The sequence below is a fragment of the Lissotriton vulgaris genome, chromosome 1_1, assembly GCF_964263255.1.
Source record: "Lissotriton vulgaris chromosome 1_1, aLisVul1.2, whole genome shotgun sequence".
Taxonomy (NCBI): Eukaryota; Metazoa; Chordata; class Amphibia; order Caudata; family Salamandridae; genus Lissotriton; species Lissotriton vulgaris.
This window is the reverse complement of record NC_141685.1, coordinates 1,066,989,119-1,067,009,391: the sequence shown is the minus strand read 5'-3', so window position 1 is coordinate 1,067,009,391 and position 20,273 is coordinate 1,066,989,119. Positions and strand designations below refer to the sequence as shown.

Sequence of the window (20,273 nt, the reverse complement as noted above, 5' to 3'; positions counted from 1 at the left end):
ACGTAAAAACAGCCAAAGCGTTTCACCCTTCACAAGGGCTTCTTCAGTGCAAAGATAAGGTACTGCTGCGCCTGCCGGACACGGGCCTGCCGTGAACATAATGACTGAACGCACAACTACTTTTACTGAATACACTAGAGGATTACTAGTGCCACAGGAGTTACTTCACTAACCTTTGGAGGCATTGCATATTTATATTGAACTAAGGATATAAGGGCACAGACTACCAGCGTAGGGCCTTCATTTCTGAAGAAAACGTTTACCAAGAGGGACGCTTTACAAGCATGTCTACCGCTGGATACTTTACACTGACATGCGAATCTTCGTTACCTTATCTATGCCCTGAAGAAGCCCTTGTGCAGGGTGAAATGCGTTGGCTATTTCCGCGTGTTTACAAAGGATGTTAGAAAAATAAAGACTTGCAACAGAAACCTACAACGCCTGCTAAATGAACTTTCCTTTAAGTGTCACGTATTTTTGCTGATCTTGTGAATTGCCTCTTATCAGCTTTCTCTGGTGCCTCATAGGTCCTGCTTTTAAAAGTTTAACATATAACTCACTATGGTTTAGCTTCTCGAGGGCTTGAATTACCTGAAAATGAGCAATGCATTTAAAGTTGTTCCAAACAGAGGCCCCAAAATATATCTTGTCACAAAAATCTTAAATATGTTCTTGTAGTGCTGAAGGCAACTGGCATTGCTGGGGGGAACTGGTGAAGCTCCCAGCAGTGGTGTGCTGTAGCACTGAGAAGGCACTGCTGGAGGAAGCGTGCATTGCTTGAGTCGTAGAGCAGTAGAGAGAGCCCACACTGTTGGAAGATGCTTCCCCTGTTAGAGTCCTAGAGCTCTGGCAGGGCACTCCTAGAGAATCAATGAGAATAGGAAGCGTTATCCAGCCGGGTAACGTCCCCAGATTGCACAGCCAAACTCTGATGTGGAGGTTACTCCAATCTTATTCAGTGAATAGACAACAGGTAATCATTGAAGTGATGTTTATTCACATTGTTGTTTGAAATCAAATTAAAATTACTTCCAAAGGATTGTTGTTCAAACCTGATGGTAGTTCAAACCCAATGCATTTCGGGCAAACCCTTCTATCATTACAGTAACTCCTAGATAATCCACACTGCTGGAGGAAGGTCAAACTTCTGGACTCTATAGTGGTGTAGGCAGGTTCGTAACCTTCTGACTTCTGGGGACCCCACTTAATCATTACTGGACCCGTGGTACCCCCAATGAATTATTATTGGAAAGAAAACGGAGTCCTTTCTGGACCTCAACCTAAGCATTGTCGATGATTTGAACTGCAAAACAATACACAAAAAATAGAGAAAAAAACATTCATCAAACAGATACACAAATGATGACCCATTTTATTTAATTCGCTAAAACACATAAATAAAAACAATAACAATAATTTTAATGAAAAGGTTGAAGCTTTCCTAAATTCACTTGAGGCCACTCTTCGTACATATTATATTCTTTTTTATGCGCTTGCACTGCTCCCACGAATCAATCTGATGATCCTAATATAATTTTTTGCCTCAATTTTCAAATTCCTTGAATTTACAGTACGTTTTTAAATTTTCAATTGTTAATTTACCCTGTACTTCCTGAAGCTGCACAATAGTGACGAGTCACTAGTGCTGGAACTGAGAGCTTAAGGGCTGATTACAACTTTGGTGCAGTTGCGCCGGCTCTCCGTCAGCACGGCTGCGACAAAGCCGCACAAGGACCGCCGACCTGATTACCTGAACTTATGCAGGCAGACAATCCTTTTGGCTTTCCCACAGCGGTGCCCTAAAAAAGGGCACTACAATGGGAACGGCAAAAATGTTAAGGCACAGCATGGACTTTGAAGTCCATACAGTGCTGTATCAGGGGGTGCAAGCAGGCAGGGGCATATGTTGTGCCTCTTGAATGCTTCCCCATGGCAGGGGAGGCATATGGGCCACATAGGGCCCTCTCTGCCCCCTCCCCACTGCCAGCCTTTTTGTGGCGGCCACTCTACCATGAAAGGACTGCTGATGGAGGAACTTGTGATATGCTCGGTGGGACTGCACCAGTCCCACTTAGCAGATTGCATTACCCCTCTGCCGTGCCACTACCAGGGAACGGCGGTACCCTGGCTCAGCCGTCACTCCACCATTGGACTGACTCAGAGACTTGTAATCTGACAGACGGAATACTGCCAGTATGGCAGTCCATGGACCTCCAGACTCATAATCAGGCCCTTTGAATATAAAATGTCCTTTGCTGGAGGAAGCTCATATTGCTGAGGTCTTATAGTACTGGTAGGTCACTTCTGGAGGATGCTTACACTTCCAGGACCTTATGACAAGTCACTGCCAGAGGTAGTTCATACTCCTTTAGGCCTAAAGCACTGACATGGCACTGCAGGTAGAAGCTAAAGCACTGATGAAAGAAGCTCACAGTGCTGATGAAAGAAGCTCACAGTGCTGAGGCTTTACAGCACTGGCCTGGCACTTGCAGAGGATGCTCATATTGATGAAGTGTGATAGGGCAGCGGTGGTGGAAGCTAATACTATGAAGTTATAGAGCACTGATAGGGAACTACCGGAGAAAGCTCATCATGCTGAGGTCCTATAGGAGAGACCTGGCACTGCTTGAGGAAAGGCACGCTATGGTGTTATAGAAGCAGAGGTCGAAGTGGGCGGGATCGGAGGAGCACCACATGCCCATAATTTTTTAATCTATGAAAAACTGTTCCCCTACTTTTTTGTGAAAAGACCAACGTCCTAGGACGGTTAATTTTGATAGGTTCAATGTTTCAACTGAAGTTTCATTTAGGGAATCTCTTGTGCTGTGAAACCGAAAGCGGGCAGACAGACAAACCATAAATAAGCCTTCTTGCAAGAAATGCAGCTGTGCACAACTGGTTAATCTGCAAATGTAAAGGGTGCTTGGAAGCCTCTCTTGGCTTTAATTGATGGAATCATTTGAAGCTTTGTGATGACAAAGATGTTGTCTTTTTGAGTGATGGTGCAAGGGAGTTACCAACTGAGCTTTGAGGTACTTGCTTTTAAGGGACAGTTATATAAAACAAGCATTTACAATGCAATAGGTCTCGCAGCATTAAAGTTTGAGTTACTGGCATTGTAAATGACAATGCTTTGCATTATTTTCTTTTTTCAATTTGCAATTGGTATATAAGCATTGTTTGTGAATGGTTAGTTGTTGTTTATGCTAAGCAAAGTTGGCAGTAATATAGAGTGCTAGTCTTGCTTGTTATAAGCATGCTGATTTAAAGCGCTCTGATACCTGCGGGTAGAGTTTGTGCTATATAAAAGTGAAAACTAATAAATAAATAAAAAAAAGCCTACCTGTACCGTCCGTTCTTATTCTGTAATGCCACATATCTGTGGGTGCCTGCACTTATTAACTGCACCCGGCAGTGGGAAACCTCCATAGCAGGAACGTGTCGTGGGGCAGACACGAGCAATGTAGCCACTGTCCTGTGGCTGCACGGCGGGGTAACAGTGTAGGGGCAGGAAGGCAGGCAGTTGGTAGTGCTGTGCCATGGCAGTGTAGTTCTCTGTGTATGCTGGGCATTGGAGTTGCTATTGGCTGACAAGAAGTGGTGAGGAGGTGCCGGTTTGGTGTTCCTGCTCTTCGCTAAAGAATGGTGATGGATTAAACCCAGATCTTTTGACTGGGTGTGAGTGCTTGATTGATTCAGATGCTCCGTCCATCACCACCCCCTATTGTACCGCTTTTGGCCGCCATATGTGTGGCAGGGTATGCTCAGACGTGAGTCCCTTGCTCACTTTTCCACTGGATTCAAGCAAGCCGGGCTGAAGACGGCTGGAATGCCAGAAACCGGTCCCAGGATGCTTGTTTCCGGTCCAGGGAAGACATGGCTTGGCAGTTCGGGCTGGACTGTTGCCATGAGGCGCAGGGTCAGACTGTTTTGCATATAGCCATGTCTGAACTGGGGTGGCAGAGTGGGCTAAAGAACGGTGATGGATTAAACCCAGATCTGTTGACTGGGTGTGAGTGTTTGGTTGATTCAGATGCTCCGTCCATCACCACCCCCTTTTGTACTGCTTCCTAATCTTGGGCAGGCGACAGGAAAAAAATGAGAATTTGCGCTATTGGCATTGTAAATCACAATGCCTTTAATTTATGTGTTTTGAAAGCCTGCAAGCGGGCGGTGCATAAACACGCACTTTGTACTTACAGTCCTTGCTTTCAAAAAGCAAGTCTGGCAGTAAAAGAGGTGCATTTCACCAACTTAAGACCAGGGTCTTCCTGCTCCTAATTTTGGCGCTACCTCCTATGTATGCCACCCTTGCACATAGAGGACAGCGTCAAATACAATTGGTGTTGCAGTGGAACGCCCACCACAACACCCACTGCATGCCCCTTTCACAATAACCAAAGCAGGAAAGGGGCCCTTATGTACAAGGCAGCGTTAAATGGTTTAATGCTGCCTTGTACATAGGGCACAGCCCCTATAACCACCACAACGTCCGTAAAAGTGACATTGCAGTGGCGATAGGTTCTTAAACATATGCCCCTTGGAGTGCTGTAAAAACGGCAGTGAGATGTTTCTCCACATTCTAACCCCATTCACACTGAATAGGGGAGGTAAAAACATGTGGTATACCACAAAATGCAGCAGATTTCCTGCAGGTGACTTTACTGCCCAGTGAATCTGCAGTGCTCATAATACTGGTTTTCCCAACTGAGGCTCAGTACTTAGAGATTAGTGATATGTACATGTTCGATATTAAAGGTGAAGTTTAAGAGAATTTTAAACCAGTGGCTCTATCCCATGGTATTTTTGAACAACATCAAGTTCTCTAAGCCACGGGCCCAGTATTAAAAGGCAGAATAGAAGGTCCTGTTGAGCGCACCTATAAACAAGCTGAGTCTGTAACACACAAACACTGTTGCTCTAAGACACATGTTTTTGAAAACTTAAGTTACCAGCGGAATCTCCTCACAGTCACCAGCCCTCATTTCAACAAGCCATTCTCTAGTAGAGGGTAAGAATTGGTGCTTGTAATAGAACAATGGAAGTACAGGTACTTGTTAGTTCCTGAGAAGTGTTTATGCTCTTAAATTAAAGGTATTTCACCTTTGTTGAAAAGTCTTAGTACTCTACCTCTCAAAATAATGACGGAGCGGTACTTAGTAATGGACAGTACTGTCTAACTTAGAGCACTTGTAATAGTGTTTTGAGGGAAAAAAATCACACTTACCTATGGAAAATTCGCTTTTTTGCAGGAAGCTGTATAAACGTGGAATTTGAGGCCCGGAGAGCATAGACCAATAACATTACAAATATCTAAGCAGATATTTATTAAACTAGGTATGGGTGAGCAAAAACAACTAAAAAAAAAAAAGCTCACACAGACCCTGCCTGCAATCCCTGTGTAAACACCTATGTCTAATGTTCCTACTTTACTAAATTGCAATACTTTATTACACTTGATATATTATATGTTACTGTCTGATGACAAAGCAGATCTATTACAGGCATTTGCAGTGCAACCAAATTAATCCCAAATGTTTGTTAAAATACTTCCGTCGGGTGAGCACGTTGTGTTTAGAAAAGGCATGGAATGCATTTGCAGGGGCTCACTGTGATGTATGCTGATATAAGGAGGCCAGAAATAGGGCGTGCACTTTATACCTACTGTTGTTACATTTGTATTTGAGTAGAACGCTTTCACTTGACGGGATTTTACATTTGTAAATAAACTAAATATAAGGATTAATGCAAGTCATGTTGGTTAAAAAAATGTTTACAACAGCAATCCTTTCTATTCGTTTATTTTAAAAATACCCCCGACGTGTGAGTGAACGCAGTGAGGCTCTATTGTTTTTATGTAATGGGTGAGGTGGTCTTGTTTATGGCTCATATAAGGCTGGGTAACGTCATCAGGAGCAGTGTTGCCTCTTCCGGTGCAGCAAGGGGTAGAATGACTATATTGGAGGAAATAGAGGCAAGCGCCCTGAACCTCCCAGCCGATTCTGGAGGGTTGGCGTGGAGGATTCCTACGAAAAGTTAACGTGCAATGCAGGTGCATAGCTGCCAAGATTTCAGATTACTATGTGTGACATTTTCATAATTGTAGTGTAACTATGAGTGACATTTCAACCACTATGAGTGACACTTTCTGGCAAGCAAAATTAAGCAGTAAAGACGTGGGAAACATAAAAATGTCAGAAATAATGCTCGTATGGGGAAAAATTAAAACCCATGAATATCTATTGCAAATCACCAGAAATGGAAGCACACTAACCAAGTTCCTTGTAAGCTGATTAGTAGATTTGGGAATATGCAATGCATTATTGGTACAGTCAAGTTCCTGCAACAGGGATATTTAACCCCTCGTTGGTGCGAAATCACTGCAATAGCGTTAATTTAATAATAATTTGTCTCTAGTAAATTCACAACACTACACTGCTGCTGCGCCCAAGAGGGGAAAAAAAAGATAATGCAGCTGGTGAAGTCCTTGAGAAGTGTCTATGTTACACTCACTGGCTCAGCCGGCTGCATACACTCTCTGCTGCTGTTCAGTAGCAAAGTTCGTCTGTCCACAGTCACAACGCTGGTGAGGAGAGCACTGGCTATGACATCAGTTTAAGTTAGGCTCCACGTGTGTCGGCCCGGGGTGTGCCACTACAACACTTGGCTACATTACAGCAGTACTCGCAGAGCTGCGAGCACCTCTTCGCCTCTGCATGTTGGGAGCAGCGTGCACTGCGCTCACAGGCACTGCAGCTCGTGGATCATGTGTAATATAGCGCCGCTCCATGTGGCATCTGAGGAGGCACTATAATGCGTTACCATGCATTTCAGTGTGGTAATGGACTAATGCGCGCGTGCTACCTGGCACTTTGGCAGAGCTGCGGGGTCTTATTTTTTTATTTAGGAAAATGACAATGATGTGCACACGTTTAAAGAGGCTCCTCTCTAATTACACTAATGAAAAACTTTGCTCGCTTTGCGTACACAGAGGGGTCGAGTTATAAACCATAGTAAACAATGAAGCCGTAGTTGTTGTTCATGCAGCAAACAAACACTGTCAAAGCCAATCGTCCTGGCTTGTTGTAGATTTAATGTCACTTGTATCATTTATCTGAATGCAATGACAGAAGCAGCAAAATACCAGGTGGGCCGCAGACTAGATGAAGCACAGGTTTATAGCTTGGGTGCTTTTAAGCCACGCCCTTAATTACATCTGCTTTCTCACCATGCCAGCGTTTTCATTCAAGGCATCGAGGACAGGTCCTGGCGTACATATGGAGCTAAAGTACATGGACCCCAATTAGACAATCCCAATGAGACATGAGTTGGTGCGACATATAAGAGGTTTCAAAATAAAAAAGGAAGGCCAGAGTGTAACTGAATACAATACGTTCGAGGTGAAGGAGCCGAAAGCTCCTGCCAACAACATGAGCAAAGGGGATGGGCTCAGAGCTTGCTGGGTCTGGGCTCCAACGTTCTCACAGGGTGAAATTTGTTTTCATTCTTCATGAGTGCCACCCTTTACTGCCTTTGCGGTACACGTGAAAGAGACCCAGAATAGTTCTTTCGCAGTCTAACGACTCCAGAACAGAAGCATTTTTACCATTTTAAACAACGAAGCCAACACGAGCAAAGGAGGCGGGCTCGGAGCTTGCCAGAACACCGGGCTCCAACGTTCTGAGACAGGCTTTATTCTGTAGCCCTCTGATACGGATGAATGCCCCCATTTCACAACTGAGTGCAGCCGGAGCACTACTGGAGGAAGGCATGCGGACCCGGAAGTGGGACTACGGAAAGGTTAAGGAAGAGCATCAACGCTTTCATACGTTTACAGTTCACTTTCCATGAAACAATCACGACGCGCACCCCACGCCCGTTTGCAGTATTCAAAGTTAGCCCCCTTAGAGACTCTCACCCTCACGCCCTCCACTCTCCAAAATTAGGAGGACTCGGTGGGAACAGGAGAGAGGCGGTCAGGCGGTCGCACCGGCCTCTCCCCGCCTGAGTGTCGCATCTCTCCAGTAGGTTCCTCTGCTGCTCCAGAAACTGCGGCTTCAGAACGCCCCCGTTCATCTGCAAAGAGAAACCAGACAAACATGCGGTTGTAAATTGCGGGGCCGGGCGGCCTGAGTCAGCCCGTCACAGTGTGAGGGGAGGGAGGCTGATGTATTTATTACAAGAGCCGCCGCAGAAGGGTACCTGTGTGGATGCCATGATCGCAGGCAGCCTCGAGCCGGCAGCTCCTGACTGAGTGCGCCGAGCAGGAGAGGCCCCGGGCTCACGTGGAACCAGGAGCGGGACGCGCGGCCGAGAGACACAAGAACAAGCTTTCTCCCGGAGCAGACAGGGGTAGGGGAGAGAGTGAAAGCGCGCGATGCGTGCATGCATTTCTCCTGTCCGCGTGCGCGTAGACAGGGAGGGAGGGGGAGAGAGGGAGCGAGCTGAGCCCAACGGGGGAGGCAAACCGCGCGCGACCCGTCCTCACTGCCAGAGCGCGCTTTCGCCAAATAACAGAAAGCGCTCGCACACATTCACAGCAAACAGCCAGCAGCAAAAGCGCGCTCACGAGGCCAAATCCGAGATGGAAAATGCGCGCGTCCGACTCGTGTCCACATAAGCAAATAGGTATACTAAAGTATACAAGAGGTCCATCGCTACACTCGACCTAAAAATGACAAAATGGCAAAATATTTATTTAAAACACACATTTTTGCCATTTTGTCACCCCCCTCAGTGATGAAACCTGGGGTGACCCGCACCCACCGCACCCCTCTTCCTACGCCACTGCCTAAAACCTATATTTTGGAAGCACCATTTTATCCTAAACATTTTTTCTCATTTTGCAGCAGCCTAACTTATACTTAGTCTAATGCAAGTTTAAAATAATGATGTACATTTTCAGATTGCTTTCTGTAACAGGATGGGACCTCGTAGCAATAAAAATACGCAACTCTCTATTGTCCACTCCAGCAACCAAGATTTAATTCTGTGGCTCTCTGGTTACACCTAGATCTCTGCAGTGCATTAACTAATGGAGGTTTCATACTGTACTATAGTGCACTCCAGACTGATTAATGTAACTTTATAAAAATGTATTCCTCATTTAAGCTGCACGTTTTTTTATGTGCAGCTACCCAAATGTGAAAGACCAAAAAACCTTACAGTATATTTTGTGTTTTTAGCTACACCTTTTACCCCCCAGCTCTCACTACCCCTGCCTCCAATGCATTCAGTATCACAGTTCCCATACTTTTATTAAATGCACCTCGACCGCTGTATGGAATGAGGTGGCACTGTCGTAGGAAGCTCAACTACTGAGGTCTTATAACACCCACAAGACACCTTTGGATGAAGCTCATTACTGAGACCATATAATACTGTCCCACCTCTGGTGCAGGAAGTGAACATTGCAGAGGTCTTATAGCAATGACTGGCCACTGTCGAAAGAAGTTCACACTGCTAAGGGGTTAAAGCATTGACAAGACACTGCCTGACGATTGCAGCACTGGAAGGGGCAGGGCTGTTCTGAAGAAGGCTCAAGCTATCAGAACTCCCACTACTGAGGTCTTATAGCACTGTCGTGGCACTGCTAAAGGATGCTCAAAGTTCTGAAGGAAGCTCACATTGCTGAGGATTTATATTATCTCTCTGCAGGGCCACTGGAATCATACCATTCTGCAGCGTGTTCTGCATAATTTTTTTTACACTTTATTTTTCATTTTAACATGACATTAGAACACCAACATTACAGCATACAGAAATATGTACCCCCTTGAATATGGGATTGCAGTGCTGGGGGGCACAAAACGGCTTTTGTATTCCACAGAGGGGCTGGCTTAAAGGCAGTATCACACAGAACTTCAATTTAGAACATTTCTGCCTAGGTGCAAGCACGTGTAACAGCTAGTTACCCAATCCATCACTCTCTTGGTGATTCCTCCGCCCCTTTGTCGCTCCGACCACTCTCAGATGTACTTAGCTCGGGCCCTCCCTCTCTCGCTGATAGCCCTGTGCTGCATAGTTCTCTCCGTTCTGTTAGGTCTGCCTGTAGCCCTTCATCCTTGCATGTGAGCTTCATGTGCATTTCCTCAGCTAACGCCCACTCCTTGATATCCCTGAGCCACACCGTTACCTCTGGGCCTTTCTGCCCCATCCACGATATGGCCCCCACTTGTCTGGCCAAAACTAGCATCAATTGCAGTAATTTATAGGACAGTTTCCGTTTTTTAGGCCAGTAGGCATTGTAATGGTTCCTCCCTTAGCAGAAGACCTGTGAATGTGTGTAGCCCATCAGAACTGTCTGACCACGGGGCATTCCCACACCAGGTGGATAAAGTCTGCGTTTTCCGCAGTGCACCTAGGGCATTTAACATCCTTGTTGTGGGAGATGCGTCTTAACTTCACCAGTGTAAGGTAAGCACAGTGTACAAAATTGTAATGTATCAGTTAGAACCCAGCTTTACAGGAGACTGTATGCATGAAATGGCTAATGGTCGCGCAAGCCCTTCGTCTAGTTGTGTGTTGAGGTGTCTCTCCCAGGCAGCCCTTGATGGTGGTGTCAGAGCAGTAGAGTCCTGCTTCATGGCTTTGTAAAGGAGGGATATCATCCTGCAACCTGTTCCGCATGTGAGCAGAACATCTAAGGTATGTGTCAGTTGGGGGATGTACGGGTATTGTAGCCAGGTGACCTTATCTACTTCCTGGGTTCCCCTATATTGCAAATAATGACCCTGCCCAAGGGCAAAACTCTCACTTGCCTGTTCGTATGTTATAAAAGTCTCATTCGGAAATAGGTCTGCAAGGACCTCACAGCCGCCATCCCTCCAGGCCTGAAATGACATGTGTGTTCCCATCTGATGGGGGCAAGGATCCAGAACGGCAGCTCTCTATGGAATGGCGCTCTACATAGCACCTTCTCCACAAACCGCTGCCAAATACTTACCATATGTCGCACTACATAGGGGAAATCTCCCTCCACTCCCTACCCTTCATCAGCGCTATCTGGAGGGCCACCGGGTCAGCGTAACCCACCAACAGTTGCTTTTCCCAATTGTCCCCGGGGAACATCCATTACTACGCGGTTTGTACACCGCGCTACCATTACAACGCAGGAATAACAACGCAAGTCGTTACAACAACTTGCGCTGGATAGCGCTAGAGTCTAACGAATAGTAGATTTACTATTCCAACACCTTCCCTACTGTTGCGTAGGCTGGAGTTGGAATAGTAAATCATACTATTCCTAAGTCCAGCACCTACAGCGCAAGACGTTGTAACGACTTGTGTTGTGATACCTGCGTTGTAATGGTAGCGCAGTGTAGAAACCGCGTAGTAATGACAACCATCCATTGTCCCCTTCCACCAGCCAATGCCCTGCATGCTGTACTTGGGCGGAATAGTGGTATAAATCAAATCATGTGGCTTCCTATCCCCCCCTCATAGCTACTTGTCAGAATGTTAAGGGCTACTCTACTCCTCTTCCCGACCACTGTAGTGAGGTCAGGATTGTGTTCAGTTGCTTGAATACTCCCGTCGGGTTCGGGGATAGCGAGTTCTGGAGCGCATAAAGGCACCTAGGGAGTGTTACCATATTTAAAATAACTAGCCTTTCCATTAGGGACAACAGAAGGGTGTTCTAGAACTTCACCAAACACTGCAGGGTCGTGAACGTCTTGTCGAGGTTCAGGGTTATTGCCTGAGCATCAGTCAACGTGGTCTGGACCATAGATACCTAAAACGTACCCGTTCCCATCTAAGCCCTAAGTCTGGGAGGTCCCCCAGAGGAACCGCAGACATGTCTGCCAAAGGAAAGATCAATGATTTGTTGCGGTCGAGTCTTAGTCCAGAGATCTCTCCAAACCTATCCAGTTTACGCAGCAATTCGGGGATGGCTACCCGGGGGCATGCCAAATAAAAGAGCGCATTATCTGCGTATAAAGAGATAAAATGATTTTTGTCTCCCACCCGGACACCCCACTGGTCAAATTCTGCTCTTACCTGCACCACCAGCGGTTCAATAGCTAAAGTGATTAATAGGGGCGAGGGCAGGCACCACTGGCAGGCGTCTCATCCCAGCACCCACTCATCAGAGCTTGCCCCCCCCCCAGTCTCACCCGAGCACGCGGTTCATTGTACAATGTGTGGACCTACCGGTGGAATTTAGAGCCCATCCCCAAGGCAAAGAGGACTTCCAAGAGGTACCCCAAGTCTACCATGTCGAAGGCCTTAGCCAGGTCTATAGACACGAGAAGCAGCTCTTCCGCTCGGTCTCTTACTTTATGCATAATGTGGGTTAGTTGGTGTAGGTTCATTGCTGTGTTGCGTCCCGATATGAACCCGCATTGGACCTCATGTACGAGGTGAGGCATGTGTGGACCCAGATGGGAAGCTAACAGTTTACACAATATTTTTGTGTCCGTATTTATCATTGTGATTGGACGGTATGATGAGGGTTCACGACTGTCCCATCCCGGCTTCAGGATCATGCATATTTGGCCCTGTCTCATGCTAGGTGGGAGGATACCCTTCTCAAAGGCCTCTTCATACACCTGTAGGGGGGCTCAGGACAAGGTGCCTGCAAAAAGTCTGATAAAGCTCTGGGGGGAACCGTCGCCACCCGGGGACTTAGCTCCCGGAAGCTGCTGAAGTGCAGACTGTACTTCCTCGATGGATAGCGGAACGTGTAAGTTCTTCCTAGCCTGCTCAGGGAGTGTCTTCATGGTTATGGTCTGTAGGTAGGGAAGATAAGCTCCCTCACTCACCGTCGAATCCGCCGTATAGACTGACTGAAGATGAGACCGGACGGCCTGCAGTATCTCTGCCTCAGGGTGGACCATTATGCCTGTAGGCATGCGCAGCGCCACTATTGGGTCGGGGATTTGCTCTCTTATGAGGATCCATTCTAGTAAGCAGCCTGATTTGTCCCCCTCCCTGTGTAAGCGATGTTGGTATTGGCTAAAAGTATATTTGTCTAGCCGGTCCCAGATATCGTATATGCGTGTCCGTACTTCCCATTCCCCAATCCCCACTAAAGGATTCAAGTGGCCCCGGGTCTGTGCTAGCAAGACAGCCTCCTCTTCCCTCAGGTCCCGCTGGAGTTGCTTGCGAACCCCACAAGTCAAGCTAAGGCAGGCTCCTCTCACCACAGCTTTTAGGGCCTCCCATTTTGAGGTCCTAGGCAAAGCTGCCCCCTCCCAGTTCAGTGTGATGTAGTCAGTCAGTGCTCCCTCAATGTGTTGTTTACCTAGCGGATCATCCAGTACCTCCGACTGCAAACTCCAGTACCTCGGGTGTCGGGCCTGAGACCCCCATCCGGCAGTGCAGGCAATCGGGGAGTGGTCTGAGAGGAACTTGGGCTGATGGGTCACTTCAATGGACATATCGGATTCCGGGTTCGCTACCAGCACCCTGTCCAATCTGCTGTGAGTGTTATGTGTGGGGGAGTAGCAAGTGTACAACTTCTGGGTAGGGTGTCTTTGTAGCTAAACGTCCTGTGCCCCTAAGTTCCCCATGACCTCTCTGAGTTTCTCCGTCATCCGTGGCTTTGTCCCTCTAAGAGGTGGGCACCTATCAATCTCGGGGTCTAGCACACAATTGAAATCACCCACCCATATAAGAGGCACCTCTAATTCCGAAACCAAGACTTCCTGAAGGGCTTGGAAAAAGTCTGGGTTGTCTACATTTGGGGCATATGTATTTAGTATTGCTACTTCCCTCCCATCTATTTTGGCTCTCAGGAGAAGGTATCTCCCAATAATGTCCACCTCCATGTATTGCAAGACAAACTGAATCCCCGGGGCCACCCACACTAGCACCCCCCTGGCGTAGGAAGAGTATGATAAGTGAAAAATCTGTCCCCTCTATTTTTTAGCCAGCCTCTGGGCTCCTGCTTCCTCGTGGTAGGTTTCCTGCAGACATGCCACCGAAACGTGGTGCTGCCGGATAAATGAAAGGACCCTATAACGCTTTGTGCATGTGCCCAACCCTCTTGCATTCCAGCTCATAATCTTAGTCCCCATTGTCCCTATGATGTACTGTGTTGGTGTGCCCCTGCTCCCTCTCACGCGTTGTTGGCCTACCTACTGTATGCTGTTTACCTAACATATAAACACATGATGTAAATAACCCCCAATAACACCCCCCCACCCACGGGCAAATGAGCTGCAACAGTGCATGCGTGTATGCTCACCCCATGCTTGTGCCAGGATGTGCACAGCTGTCCCATCACCCCAACAGGGGCCGTAGAACTTCCCCCGAACAATTTCAGGCTCCCGGCTTTGCCCAACCACTAGCATCAGTATGCGGATTACGCGGCCTCCAACCTAGGGTAGACCTAGCCATCCCAGGTCAGCGGCCTCCCTGTGCATCCCTCTGTGCCTACAGGATACCTGCTGAATCCCAAACCCCTACCCCACCCGTCCCCGAGGTGCCCCCTCACCCCCCTTCTGCCTGTGCAACTGAGTATGCCTTATGTATGCTTTAAATGTTTGCCTACTGTCCGGAAGTCCCAGTGTATTAAGACATGACAATCAACCCAATTCCGGGGGAGATAGTGCTGAGTCCCTGACAGTCTCGGGAATCACTTAGTTTGTTTGGAGTAGGATATCAGGTACCAGTTCCGATTCCAGATCCCCACCAAAATCTGTGGTGGGGAGTTGCCCGGGGACTCCACCTGCATGGTTCCATCGTCGCCCACCATAATTCTCTGTCACACTGGCGGGCCGCTCTCCATTGGGCGGTTCCTGTGCCGGCCCCTACGAGACCTGAGTGCCCTGGATCCCCATTCTGTTTGGGGTCTCCTCTGCTCCCGGGGGGGCATCCCCTCGAATTTCCAACAACTTCCTTGGGGGACTCAAAGAAGTGAGCCTTCCCTTGCAAGATCATATTCAGTTTGGCGGGGTAAAGCAACATATATATTGTTGGTGCAAATCCTGAAGCTTCTGTTTCACTCCAAGGAACTATTTCCTCTGCACCTGGACCTGTGTGGTGTAATCGGGGTATACCGAAACGTTGCTGTTGTCGTAGGTTAAGTCCGAGGCCTCCAGGGCAGCCCCAAGGATTCAGTCTCTATCCCAATAATTTAGGATTTTAGCAATTATGGCCCTGGGAGGGGCCCCCGGGGACAGCGGGGGGACCAACGCCCTGTGCGCCCTTTCCACCACAATCACCTCCGAGAGCCCCTGGGGCACAGCTTGGTGCATATCCAGTGTTCTAGGAAGTGTTCAGTTTTGCCCTCCTCAGCATGTTCCAGGATCCCCAGGACACTGATGTTGCTGCATCAGGCCCGGCCCTCCACCTCCTCGGCTCGATGTTCCCGTGCCCCTGTGGTGTTGGTCAACTGTGTCACCTGTTGCTTTAGGGCCGCCACCTCGCCTTGGAGCTGTACAATGTCGCCTTCCACTGTAGATACTTTATCCGCGACCTTTCATAAGTCTGCCCTGAGTAGAATCACGTCTATTGATACAGTCTCGATCTGCTTCTCCAGGGCATTTCTGGACCTCTGAATCACCGCTCGAGAAAGCTCGCTAACAGCTTCACTGTCTCCATTGGGTCCAGACTGCCTTGTAATTCATTGCGTAGGGAGGCGCTGGGTGGTGTACTGGGTGATCGTGTTGCGGTTGGACTTGCCGTCGGGCTTGTCCTTCCCCATTTTGCAGGCCCCTGGTATATTCAAATGCTTTTCTTAGGTCGTTCCCCCCTTCATGAAACTCCTGACCTTGAGTCTTTGTCTCTTCCTGCCCACAGGGGGGCAACCGGGACGTCACCCAGCTTTCTATCGGCTTACTTGGCTCTCCGCGCCTCACAAAACCGGTGGGATGAGACTGACCCCTGTCACTCCCCAGGCTCCTGTGCCCTCGCTATGGTGGCCTTCCAATGCCCAGAAGCAAGGTCCGTTGAAGATCATGAAGTGTACCAGGCCAGATTTGCTGGTGTGTGGAATCTCGCCTCAATCTGTGGCTCAACTTGCCTGCGCAACTGTTCACTGGGCGGCATTCCCCCAATGAGGGCCTCTCATGGATGAATCCCTTGGCGCCGCTGCCATGTGGGCCTCCCAGTCCCAGGCCCGGTCAAGATTGAGGCGCTCCGGCAGGGAGGACCCTCCTTGGCTTCAGTGCATCTCACGATCCCTGTGTGTTCTCAGAACAAGGCCCCCAGGGCTTTCCTCCCAGCTTCTCCTTCACGCTTGTACCTCAGAAGGAGCCCGCCCGCAAACTTAATCCAGCCCTATGGTTCAGCCTGGGCGCGTCACACCCAGGCGCGGCGCAGGCCTCAGGCCCGGTCAGGGCGAAGGTGGCTCAACAGGTCAGGCCCTCCCTTGCACCAATCCTCTTCGGGGTACCCCCGCACTTTTAATTCAGGGTCCCCCGCAGCTCCCGTCATGGCTCCTCTGCCTCCCTCCGACTGCAGGGGAAGCCCACCAGAAGGTCCACAGCAGGGCTCCCAAGCTCATAACATGCTCCTCAAACAGGGCCGAACACTTCTCCCCAGGTGCGGTTCATCCCGGACGAGGGGTCCCACGATTCCTAGCCGCGGTCCCCGGTTGCTCACCTTGACGTGCTCCCCCCACAAGGGTTGCCGGCAGTCCCGGGGCAGGAGCTCACGGGGTTAACAGGCCTCTCCTCCTCTGCCGCAACGCAATCCCAATGCCGTCGATATCCTGGACCCTGTCCGAGCTGCAGGTCTCCAGTAGTATCGCCCCTCTAAACCCAGCGGCGGCAGTTATGGTGCAGCCCCAGGCTCAGTACACTTGTCTCTGGCTCTGCTGCAGGCTCTCTTGATCCCATCAGGGCTGTAGAGACCCCGTGCCGGGCAGGCTCAGGAGGCTTCTACCTCTCTAGGCCAGCCGCGGCCGGTGGTGGGAGTACCTGCCGGACGGTGACCTGGGGAGTGGAGGGGCAGGATGGGGTGTAGTAATGTATGGATTACGGAGTGTAACAGGTAAGTAAACATATAAATAAATAAAAAGAATTTTGTTGCGTGCACTGCATCACCAAATGCGATGCAGTGTTTCGCAACGAAATTCATTTTATTTATATGTTTACTTACCTGTTAAACTCCGTAATCCCTACATTACGACCCCCACCCTGCCCCTCCTCCTCCCCACGTCACCGCCCGGCAGGTACTCCCACCACCAGCCGCGGCTGCTCTAGGCACCGGCACGGGATGCAGCAGCAGGCAGCTACAGGGCCCATATATCCGATCGGGACAGCTGCCCGAATCCGGGCCTCTCCTCGTCCGGGCCTCCCCTGATGCCTGCAGGCCTCGTCCGGCTCCTGTCAGGCCGCGCGGCCTTGCGCAGTCTATTTTAGTCTGGGCGGCCCACTGCAGAGGTTCCCACATCTAAGACGCACCTCCAGGGCCCCAGGTTCTCCTGCAGGGCCCCCAAAGCATCGGGAGCCACCTCAGCAGTTGGAAGTCACCCAAATGCTCTCTGTGCAGGATATTATCAGGATAATGCACCAGGCCGTCCGGGAGCCTTAGGACTCCCGTCCTGTCGGCCATGTTGCTTGGCCACGTCCGCATCTTATGCATAATTAACAACTTGTTGCACTTGCACGTGATACATCATCTTCTGCATGAGTTGCACCTTCTAGTGTTTCTAACTCAAACAATTTGAAAGTCATCAAAAACGCTGCCACAACTGTTGCTGAACAGTGACAGACCCTTTAGCACACACATGCCACCTTTCTTCTGCTGATTGCTGCATTTAGGTGTTAAATTGATACTAATGACTTGCAATCTTCTGAAGCTTTGCTGAAACTGCAAAATAATGAGGAAATGTTGCCATACAATGTGCCGCATTAAATCACATAATATTTTTTTCTTGCCTCATAATTTAGGTAACCTGACACATAATGTCCTTCTCCCAGTACTTAATTTGTAAAAAATAAGTGCCAGGGCTAGCATGAGGAGGCCTCTGCAGTTTGCACCACACATTGCCCCTGCCATGCTGCCAATGATAGTAACAACACAACTACTAACCATTACACTCCTAAAAGTGTGACAATTTAGACTATTTCTGGCCGCCAAAGCTGGAAGAATGGCTTGGACGGCAGGTACTAGTCATTTTTTATGCATGTTGAATTAAAATCAACTGCTGCTGTGGTGTCTCTAAATTAGCCAAACACCGCCACCTTGTGACAGACTGTCACAAGACCAGTGTTGCCAATTAAAAGCCAGTGCTGAGCACTGGAAACCACCGGCTCAAATGGAGCACTGGACTTTCTCCGCTGCCGCATAATTCCAGTTGCACATTACGAGTAATCTCACACTGCTGTACTCTCCGGACTGAAGAGGCACTATCGGAGTAATGGAGCTGCTCGAGAGAGAGATAGATTTTTGTTTGCTGAAAGTTTTGACTCATCATAAGACAGTGCAGAGGGTTTAAGCTGCAAAGTACATGCACCATGCAGATCCCAACGTGCATAAAACGTAAATAGCACAGTGGGTTTCTGTTTTTGTAATAAGAGAGTATTTTGTTACTTGCAGTTTATAAGTTAAAATCATAATATTGAACAGTGAACTATTGCCTGCCATCAAAGAGCTGCATGCAGAAATGCACGTGAGAGGGCGTGGTTAAGGAGACGAGGGGATACTGTTAAAAGGTGTTAGGGAGGGAATCCCTGGAGAAGGAAGGATGCTAACAAAGGAGCATTAATTGGGGGGGCACTGATGGTGCCTTATATCACTGAAAGGACTCTGCTGGCGGAAACTCGCGCTGCTGAGGTATTATTGTACTGATAGGACATTAGCAGAGGAAACACGCACTGGTGGTGCCTTATATCACTGAAAGGACTCTGCTGGAGGAAGCTCGCGCTGCTGAGGTGTGGTACTGGCGGGCTGCTGGCAGCGGAAGCTCGCGCTGCTGGTGCCTTCTGCGGCAGGAAGCCCACAGTGCCGTAGTCGTGGCACGCGCAGTGCTTTACTGGAAGAAGCTCAAACTGCTGATATTGTGTCACAACTAACGGCAGATGAATCTCACACAGTTGGGGCCCGGAGAACCGACAGAGCACTGCATTGCTTCAAGAGCCTCCCACTGCTGCAGCTGTGAAGCGGACTTCCATGCCCACCCTTCCCCAGCACCGAGCTCCCTCCCCGCCCCCCTGCACCGAACAGTACTGGCAGTGCCCGCCAAAAGTTGACCTGTTAACATTACAAAAACACCAAAAACCACAGCACACAATGTGATCGACATGTTCAAGGTCACTCACCCGTCTCCGACCACCACACACTTTATGGCCTGCATCTTTCTGCGGGATTGGAGCAGACGAGACCCCGCGTTTGAGGGGCCACGGGAAGAGAGGCGCACCTGAGGGACAGGTTAATAGACTGCTAGAGGCGGGTTGGTTTGTTGGTTAGACAGAAACACCAAGAGACAGCACTCAGAGTCAGACAAACAGGGTGGCAAAGGGAAACAGACAGGTTGATAAGAGATAGGGTGAAAGAACGATGGGTACCAGGAAGACAGGCTGACAATCAGAGAGTTTAAAACAGGGGAATAGGCTAATGGTACGCCGGCAGTCAGACAGGCAGGTTAGACAGACAGCCCCGCAGCCGTCCGTTCCGCGGGTGGTAAACGCGCCTCTACCCCGCTAGCTCCCCGGGCTGGCTCCTATCAGTGCAGCGACTCCTCCTCCCTCAACAAAGATTGTAACTTCTGCTTTCTACACTTCCTCCTCGCCTCCTGTGTGCCGGGCGGGGAGGGCGGTAGTCACTCACTCACACCCTGCAACGGCTTACAAACTTTCCACAACAGGTCCTCGGAGCGAGATCATTCTTAAGTGACTGTCTCCTCTGGAACAGCTTGTACCATCCCACAGTCGAGAGGTGGACCACGCGTATCCTCTGAGCGTTTTATAAGTAAATAAAAATAAACGTAATGATACACAGGGCACAAGTCCTAACAAAAGAAGTGGGGGTGGGGGCGGACCAAGTTAGGTAGTAGTTAAGTGACATGACGCGTGACATCAAAGCACATGATATCATGACGCGTGACATTCCACTTGGCATCACATGAAGTGACCTCACTGGAAGTGATGCTCTGATAGGTGTATGTTATAACATATGGAAACTGAAAATGCAATAAAATATGTTTAAAAAAAGTTGTCTCCTGCAAAGCATATCATGTAAATAAGATCAAACATTTGTATTTTATGTAGATAGGTAAGTCCCTTACCGTAAGCGGATTACTGCTTTGAACACAGTGATCCTTTTGTTACTTGCAGTTAATACAGTGTAATCCTTCTAGTAGACCACAGAGAGCTATGAAG

General features: G+C 48.8%; 1 protein-coding gene across 2 annotated transcripts in view; it reads right to left on the bottom strand.

The window, feature by feature from the left end:
• LOC147748563 (ras-related C3 botulinum toxin substrate 2-like) overlaps positions 1–19,693 on the bottom strand; it is a 242,582-nt gene extending 222,889 nt beyond the window's left edge. Inside the window, exon 1 of one of the 2 annotated variants that reach the window (XM_086963116.1) lies at positions 19,215–19,693. In XM_086963116.1, the coding sequence (XP_086819242.1) occupies positions 19,215–19,249 (35 nt within the window). In that variant the 5' untranslated portion in view covers positions 19,250–19,693. The remainder of the gene's footprint in view (positions 1–19,214) is intronic. The other variant, XM_086963111.1, reaches the window with a different exon arrangement.
• Between the last annotated feature and the right edge of the window lie 580 nt (positions 19,694–20,273).